Source organism: Trichoplax adhaerens, genomic scaffold, assembly GCF_000150275.1.
Source record: "Trichoplax adhaerens TRIADscaffold_13 genomic scaffold, whole genome shotgun sequence".
In the NCBI taxonomy this organism is placed as follows: domain Eukaryota; kingdom Metazoa; phylum Placozoa; class Uniplacotomia; order Trichoplacea; family Trichoplacidae; genus Trichoplax; species Trichoplax adhaerens.
The window spans coordinates 1857877-1867767 of NW_002060955.1; the positions used below are offsets into that span (position 1 = coordinate 1857877).

A 9891-nucleotide genomic window follows, 5' to 3' on the forward strand; every position below is an offset into this window, starting at 1 on the left:
TACACATTATGCTTGAGCTTTTACCCTTTGATTAGAAGACTGTATTTTACCTATTTTATTCTAGTATAATTTTAAAATAAAAATAAATTCGTACTCAACTAGATTTATAAAGATTTTTGTTAAGCACCTATAGTAATAGAATTCCGCTAGATATGCCTTAAAATAGATATTAAGCTCTCTGTATATTACAGCAGTATTACAGTTGCGACTAATAATCACAGAATTCTAATTGAAAATTACTGATCACCTTTTATTCTTATTTTACCGTCCTTCATAGCCATTTAAATAAATGCAATATTTCATCCATCCCCGAGAAAGCGTTTGCATTTTATTCTCTTAGAATTTTGTAAGTTAATTATTTTAATACTATAGCTTTTAAGTTAGAGATGTGACTGTAAACCTCGAATACATTACAAACTTTTATATTCATTTAATTTAAGCTTTTAATTAATAATAGATCATTGGACGGTAACAACATATCTGAATTTGATATGGTCGACATCTCTAGCAGGGATGAAAACATATTAACGGATTTGTAAGATAAGTTAATTTAAAGTCTTTATTAATTAATATAAAATATTACAAATGTTTTAATACATATAGTGGATCCTTACCATGACGGAAATATTTAGGTTTAATATTTTATAGCAACTTTACGGGGTTACAATAATTACTGATATCGCGGTTTTATGTTAAATCATCTATATATGGGTGCAATACGATATCATAATTGTGAAAAGATGCAAACGAGAAATTAGCTCAAATCCAATAATATTGGTTTAATACCAATGATATAACGCATCATAGAATAAATACAACATTCACTAAGGACGGAAGATATCCGCCTGTACCCTTTACCGTATATAATTTCTGTGTTGCAAAGCACGAAAATTACAGATTAAAATTCTGATTGTAATGCTAATATACCTATAGTTTCTTATCCATTTTCAACATTGTGATATTTATTGTAGAAATCTCTCAAATAATAAATTAAAGAGGATCTATTCTTCATTAATCATTCGATATGGAAATTTAAAGAAGCTGTAAGTACACGTGCAGTAAAATCGTATGAAAATGTAGGATACTTAGGATGTGATTTTATTTCTTAAAATCTGGAATACTGAATAGACTCATTTCTTTGAAAAATATAACTGTAATATGTTGGTAAGGGTTTACTAACGACGATAAACCCTAACGATAAATCCATCATTATTTATACTTGTTTACGTAAGTAACATCTCCGGTAATATAATTGAAGAATTATGTTATCAATCCCTTGCGAAACTTTTTCTCAATATAAGAGAAATGTGAGTCTTTTTGTAACGAACTTAATATTACTAGTTTACAACTGATTTTTTAAACGAACATTACCAATACTAACTTATGCAATCATGTATTAACAACAAAGCGATGCAAGTAGAAATAAGATCAGCAAGCTCCAAGAAAGATGCTTTAGAGGGTTATCAAGCTTGCAAAAATTGTAAGTACGGGAAAAGAAAATGTAAAATCTAATTTTGTTTCTTATGTTGCTCAAATGAAACCATAAAATAATTATCATGATTACAAAAAGAAGCTTCAACATTTATTGCATTTGTGAATGGACTGTCGAATTTACGTTATAATATTAAGACGTAAATAATTTCAGATTTTTTAATTAGGTAATTATTGTATAATGTACTGTAGTAACTACTCTACATGATTCTTGAATACATATTCATATATTAGTCAGTTTTAGCGTACATCTACTGTACATTTAATACCTTCGCATGATTTTCCTTTACTTCGATATTCACTAAATTTAGTACTCTACAAACTTCCAAGCACTAGAAATTACTACTTACACAAATCATGTAGCAAACAATCTGTGCTGGTAATAAAATTATATCATGTAAATCCCACCCACCCTCCCTTTAAATGAGCAGCGCGGGGGTATTTATACTGTACTGCTGTTAGATGACTGTGATTATGGGTTGATTTCAATAGGTCAGTATAAGATTCTTACAGTACTTTTTACCTCAACATTTCTTCATGTAAAACGAATAGCTCTACGGTAGTAATTTCTACAGAGTACTGATTTTTGAAATAGTATTCGTTATATCGCTAAGGCTGGCCACTGGGCCTTTATATTTTGATTTGACGTAATACTCTGATGAAAATTGAATAAACATAGAATCTTTATAGAGTTTTCTACACAGCCATTTTGATTGTTACATTTTCTTATAACGGTTGTTATCGACAGAGCAAGTTTTGCTTCCATATACAAGCGATCCTTAGACACATTATAATGATTGGTATAGAATTGATCACAGTGCTAAGGACATTGTACCGCACTGTCGATATCTTACAGTATCTGCTAATCTTAACTTGGTATGTCCATTACCGTACATTAGTTATCATAATGCGTTTTAGATTATTAACTAATATTAATATAGCATAGTACATTACTATTACCGGGATATATATAATATCGAATGATAATACTATCTGTTAATTTTATTAACAAATTCAGCATAAACGTATATTTGACAGTTTCGCTAACCAACCTTAACATATCAATACTGTATATAGTAACCATCCTTATTCGGTAAACATACTAATACGAAAGTTACTTAAGGAAATTTGAATTGGTATAGAAATGAATGATCTCTAGGGTTTATGTAAATATTATTGAGAAGGTATAAGTGATTGATACACATTAGTAGGTACTATTAGTTCCATTGCTCTCATGCATTTCGTAGTGTTATCCTACTGTAGTTCCCCTGTCCCGGTTATTTTTGATTGCTATATATCATATAACAAAAAGGGTTTCTAAGAGGATAATGTCAGTTAGTCAGCGATCTGATAGGCGAAAGCGAAGTGAACAACGTGGAAATGCACGATCAGTACGTACATTAAATCAATCTGTTTTAAATATAGTAGTACCCGACTATTACCGGGATATATTTAAAGTTGAATGGTAATACTATCTGTTAATTATTAACAAATGAATACATTATCGTAAACCGTCAGCAAAGCGATAAGAGTTTGGACTAGTATATACAAAAATGCATACAAGTTCAATCATACTTCTTAAATTATGTGTGAAAATTATGAATAGTGCTACGTACACAAATGTAATGTAACTTATTATTGTGATTTTAGACTGTTAGCCATGTTTAGTATAATGTACGGTAGATGTTTATCCTAAGAGATATTTGGTAGCCATAACTATAGACTGTAGTGGTATAGGCTCTATGCTAGAGTACAGATGACTATATACAGTAAGGGTAAAAATAGAACCGTAAATCATACATTATGATATGGTTAATTCATTGTACTTTGGCTGGTATAAATAATGTCTACATAAATACTGTAGCCGTATCCATATCGAATTAATGATGGTCCGCAGTAGATTAGTGTTACTAAGAATAATTTAACTATGTGTAAAATAAGGTAAAAGGTTACCGTGCAAATTGTAGCTGCGAACGCTACGAAAAGTATAAAAGCATGCAACTTTAGATTATTCTGTCAGTTCGTTGTAGAAGTCTTTAGTAGTGGTATTCGGCTAGAGTAGAGCTGTGTGTGGTTAATCTTTGTATAAGATTCAATAAAGCCCTTATTTTTCTAAAATTTGAAATTTCGTGATCGGTATATATCACAACAAATTTTTTCGCTATTCTACAATCTTATAACTATTATACGCCGCAATTATGAATAGTACATGCACTTATACGATCACTATTCAAACAATACGGAGAGTAAGAGCAGTTGGTTTTACTCAAACTTTAACTGAATATACGTGCAATTGGCTATATCTTATACCAGTTGGGAGTAGTGCGAACCTTCAATATAGTTGTTGGTATTAAGTCTAGATAGCGATACCGTCACAAATTGAGTCTCGCAACAAGAACAGAAAGGTTAAGCTTAGAGCTTATCCTGTCATCGCCAAAGCTTTTATTCCAAATTGATAACGTAATTACATTCCGACAAAAACATTTACACAAAGAGAAAACTAAACTCTAAATTATGATAGAAATTCATTATACATGCTAGCGAAGATTAGCCAAGCCATTTTGTCTAAAGCTACTTGCATTCTATGTTAAAATAATATTTATATCGATGCAGCGTAGATATAGTTGAATGATTACTTTTGTATACAGTATTCTGTTACAACCTTAAATATCCATTTGATTTTCATATATGTTTTATTGACATGAGTTAGAAAGCAGTTGGTTTACATATTGTGAAAATATTGCTGCATTTTATTATGATATTTTCCATTTATTTTAATTGTAATTCATGTTTAAAATCTATAAAAATTAGAGATTTACGAAAGAATTGGTTAGACGAAGTATCTCGAGAGTCATTTTATGGTCCATCTAAGTTAGTGGAAATGTAAGTAAAAGTAGCAATACTCAGCCAACTATCTTACTTTCAATCGGTGTATTTGCTTCAACTTCAGAGGTTAAACAAGCTGTCTGTTTTACTTTTCAATATCTTAACAGATTAACCAATCGTCCTTACTTTTGTTGCATCATACCTGCTAAAAGGCTAACCTGTGAACCATCGATGATATCTGATACTTTATCATCTTGTCAGCATCTTCTTGCTCATGTTTCATTACAATTCTTCATCTGGCTTGTTGGCATTCTGGCTTTTTGGGGTAACATTTTCGTTATTGTACGCAATCTCCGCATTATTCGGGCTGAAAAAAGAAATCATAAAGACGACAATGTCAACCTATTCTTAATCAATAATTTAGCCATATCAGATTTTATCATGTCAATCTATTTATTTATCATAGGATTTGCTAATTTAGTTTATAGCAATCAAGGTCTGTATGGCATACGATCTGAGAAGTGGCTACGACATCCCCTCTGTGCAGTATCTTGTACTCTTATGACTACATCTAGCATAGTGTCTGTATTTTTAATGGTAGTAATCAGCATCGATCGGTTCATCACAATCGTTTATGGGCTCGAAGGAAAAAAGTTAAGCCGTTTCTATTCTCGGCTGATTATTGGTATAATATGGCTAGGAGGATTTACATTTGCACTCATACCGTCATTATTTAGTATCAATCAGCCTGGTAACAAACGATTATACACCTTTAACAGTATGTGTATGCCAAGCAATTATGAGAACCCTGACTACAGAGTCTGGATGATAGCCTATATCGTTTCTACAATTATTGCTTGGATTATTACATGCTCACTTTATATTAGATTGTTTATCTACATTCGCGATACTGGTAAAGCTGTTACACAAGCAACTAATCGAAAAGCAAAAGCTAGAAAAGATAAAATGATTGCATTGCGTCTATTTATCATATTAATAACTGATTTAATTAGTTGGGTACCTTATTATATCGTGAATTTTGCTGGTTTCGCATCTAGTGATGGTGTTGACGTTATCACACTACAATTTATTGGTATATTTGCATTACCTATAAATTCTGCTCTTAATCCATACTTGTATACCTTTACAAGTACGGCCGTAATCAAAGGATTATTTATTCGTCCAGCGACTCGTGTAACCTACACAAATAGGACAAGACAACAAAAAGACGTAAGCAAATAAAGCTGGAGAAAAATATGGACGATCTGGATCCTCATCACGAAAAATCTAACGCCGATAAAGAATACACTAATACTTAGCTTGCATTTGTATTTTAATATCATATTACCGCGACTAGTACATAACCTATTGCACTATTTATAATTGTATAATGTAATGTCATGTATTCTAACTCAAGCACTAGACGCCTTGCAACGTTTTTTCTCTAAATTTCGCAATTTTAATATGCATATAATCATTAATCTGCGATGCTACTAGATTAAGCATGTATCATGATATCTATACTATGATGTATGGCAATGTTGTAGAGCATTAAGTTGTTAGTAAAATTTAGAATTGTAAAACTAATTCATTTTCGGATAAGGCTAAGCCATTTCTTTAGATACGGTACGTAATTTACAATGACCTCGACGATCAGATTATGGTCTCATCATAGTTAATCTTGTGTAATAGCCGTACTCTGACACGTTTAAATTACAATGTTAAATTATATTCTTGTAATTCTAAGATTAAAACTGCTCGCCATCAAGTTAGAATTTATGAAACCCGACTACTTTTTGTAATAAACGGAGCTTTTAGTTTTAATTCTAGAAAAATTTGTGTGGGTGTTTAACTACTGTTGAAAATAGTTGCTAGGCAGCCATGATAGACATAACATTATGTCAGCAGTTAAAATACTAAAAAACTAAAGGTTACTCTTACTTAATTTCAAAATAATTTTTACTAAAATTCTGTAACACAGTAATTATAGATATATCTATGATCTTATACGTATTTTAATCAATCAAGGTTTGCTTTCATAACAATATCTGGCTATAAAATTTGATTTTATCGTAGTCGTACATAAATTAGCTAATATTTCTATAAAGCAGCTTCCTTATTACGATCAAGGAGACACGTTTAGTTATTGCAATCTCGTGACGGCGAGTAGTTAGTTGTCCGTACTTTGCAAGCAAATGCTGAGGAGGGCAAGTCGGACGAGCGACTTATCGTAGTTTTAATTACTCGTAATAAACACCGTTTCATGACATGAATAACTATTACATATTTAGAGTTTTTAGTATGTGTTAAGCGTCTATTACACATGTGTACTATCACGCCTAATCACGCCTACATAATATAGTTATCACGCTTGTTGTTACACATTTGTACATGTTTTATGTTCGCCTAAAATGTATTTCCACGAATGTAAATCATGGATAAACATGTTTCGTTTGATACTATTTACGCGGATATTTGTTATTATGAGAACAATCAAGTTTTTGTATTCAGAGTTTTATAATTTTTCTGAATAGTCCTTTAAGAATTGTATAATTTTGCGTTAGTCCTTCTCTTACATTCTACCTTCACCCTGTACTCAAACGATCTTACCGTAATTACGATTACATATACTGATTTGAGCTTATAGATTTATATTAACTATAAGTCTGCCTTATTGTGACATTCATTAATTAATGCATCATCAATATTATAATTTTGTTGTGTGATGAAGCATATGTTGACACCTAGCTACTAATTAACTAATATTAAATGTCATAGAAAGTGTGTTGTGATTCTGGCTATAATAAGTATGTAGACTGGGTTATTAATTAATTACTGTTTTTGCACCAACGAAGTAATTGTAAGTTGTGCGTTCAATCGGACATTTTAATAAAATAGCTTCTAGAATAAAGTTTTGATCTTTAACGTGAGTAATCTATCGTCTAAGACTCGAATCTAAGTTTTGTTGATTAAAGAGTGCTTAGAGTTAGTTGCTTAGATAGTTAAGTCTACTTTAGAGGAAAGAATCCCGTTTAATTCTTGTGTTACAATCTCGGTTGTGACATTTATCTTGCTAAGTGACAGTTTTCCTAATAAAACTTACATCATTTTACACACTATACGAGATTTATTACTTGACTTAAGCAGTAGTACGAACCTCATACATAACAACTTTCGATCAAAATTGATTGAATTGGTCGTAGCAGCATTACCTAGTCTATCCAACATTAGCACGTTTTGGCTATGTAATTGATCAATTATTTAGCACCCTATAAATCTTCTAAATTCATCAAAATATTGTAAGTTGTGGTTTAACCACCTCTGATCTTATTTCTTATACCAGAAAAAGAATTAAAATCCGCGTATTGTTTTAAACTTTTTATTAATGGTTGTTGCTATTTGCTAACGAATTTTTTTGTAGTAAAATAGCAATAATTTTAAAGGCAGAAATATGATACTATTGCTGAAATTAACACTGTTGTAGATTTAACCACGACTCTATTCCCATGTTTAATATGGAATATAATACGATTAATCTGCAAGTAAACCAGACGTGTTGGCAAACTCGAAACTTTAATGTAACATATGTTTCGTTCTAATATGATTACATTTCATGACTTTCCGCAAAATATTTACGCTTAAAATTGAGGAGTTACATCGGAAGTTATTAATATCTCAGGCTTTATGACAGTAGTAATCATAGGTATTATATTGAAAAAAATAATTATTGTGTCTCGTTTAATTTCAGTACGTACGAGAGCACTCTCGCACTTTCGGTACGTAAGGGAAATTCTGAATTTGAATGCATAAATACAGAAGTGTAAAGTAACTTAGTATTGTGATTGTAGACTGTTAGCCATGTTTAGTATAATGTACGGTAGATATTTATCCTAAGAGATATTTGGTAGCTATAACTATAGACTGTAGTGGTAGAGACTCTATGCTAGAGTACAGATGACTATATAAAGTAAGGCGTTGAGTTACTAGTAAGGTTATAGGTAAAAATAGAACTGTAAATCATATATTAGGATATGGTTAATTCATTGTACTTTGGCTGGTGTGAATAATGTCTACATAAATACTGTAGTCGTATCCATATTGGATTAATGATGGTCCGCAGTAGAATAGTGTTACTAAGAATAATTTAACTATGTGTAAAATAAGGTAAAAGGTTGCCATGCGGATTGTAGCTGCGAATGCTACGGAAAGTATAAAAGCATACAACTTTAGATTATTCTGTTACTTCGTTGTAGAAGTCTTTAGTAGTAGTATTCGGCTAGAGTAGAGCTGTGTGTAGTTAATCTTTGTATAAGATTCAATAAAGCCCTTATTTTTCTAAAATTTGGAATTTTATGATTGGTATATATCACAAGAAGTTACTGAGATTTTGAGATCAAATTCGGCTTATAAGCTCATAAAAATGCTCAATTATCTCCTTTAAGCGCATATTTTTCCTTGCCACTAACAAGACAGAATCGTAAATAATCCTCTGTATACTTCATTCTTGCTGATATGAGTGAGCGATATTGATCAATTAGTTTTATTTATTTACTCTTGCTGATATCTCAATGAAGCTCTAGTAATAATCTGTAGTAAATTACTAATTCTAGTAATTTCTCCTTTTCCTATAAAGTCCATAAATTTCATCAGGTGAAACGTAAGAGTAAAATGTTTTCTGGATTTTAGCAAAGTTTAATTTGATTTTATAGTTATTGCAGTCAACCCGATTAACATATATGCGTGAATGGCCATAAGCCGTATCAATTTTACGAGTGCATTTAAAATTTGCAGCGGCATATAATTCGTTAATGCCCATTTGGTGAGTTAAAACGAATACAAGCTCAACTTGAATCAGAAGGAAACTTGTTGTATTAGTCTTTGAAAGTGTCCACTAAAGCTCCAAGTGAGTAATACGTTACAAGTTTACAAGGCGCATCTAGTTCTTATCACTTATTTAGTAATCCTTTATAGTTCGTCAAATAAATACAACATTTCAACAATTTCAAAAAATTTTTGACGTTTGATTCCCTTTGTACTTGCAGCACGGTTAAAAATTTAGCAATCAAATGACACTATGTTACCCTTATATTTAAATTTAAATTTATCACAAAGTACCAAAGTGATAATTGGTGTCACAAGAACTATAAATTGTTATGTTTATCTAATTCAGTATCATCAACTAATATTCCAATAGAACGTTGATTCTATACGTCGGCATATTCAGCAAGGGCTAATTAAATCTATTTAGCAAATATTTAATTTAACATCAGTTTTGAAAATGATTCACAGGCAAAACAAATTTCTAATAAGGCGGTTCATGTCGTTTAGCTGTAGTTTGAAGTGGCTATTTTACAGCCTGAATTATTACCTACTAATTTTAATGCAAAACTTTCTTATAATCTATTCTAAAATCCTTTAAAAGAAACAAATAGCGTGGTTTAATACATTGCGATTTGATCCGTCTTCTGCATGGCTGAATTAGTTATAAGCGACGAGATGAATAGCTCTTTAATTTAAGTCGACTTTAGATCATTTCATTTCCAATTTATGGTACAATCTTTAGTTTTCTACAAT

The 9891-nt window shown here is 31.1% G+C and overlaps 1 protein-coding gene across 1 annotated transcript; it reads left to right on the forward strand.

The window, feature by feature from the left end:
* Positions 1-4548: 4548 nt before the first annotated feature.
* On the forward strand, positions 4549-5559 carry TRIADDRAFT_30238 (uncharacterized protein; the record flags this gene model as incomplete). The annotated part of the gene is made up of 1 exon (XM_002116025.1): positions 4549-5559. The coding sequence occupies one exon, from the start codon at positions 4549-4551 to the stop codon at positions 5557-5559; it is 1011 nt and encodes a 336-aa protein (XP_002116061.1).
* Positions 5560-9891: the final 4332 nt, after the last annotated feature.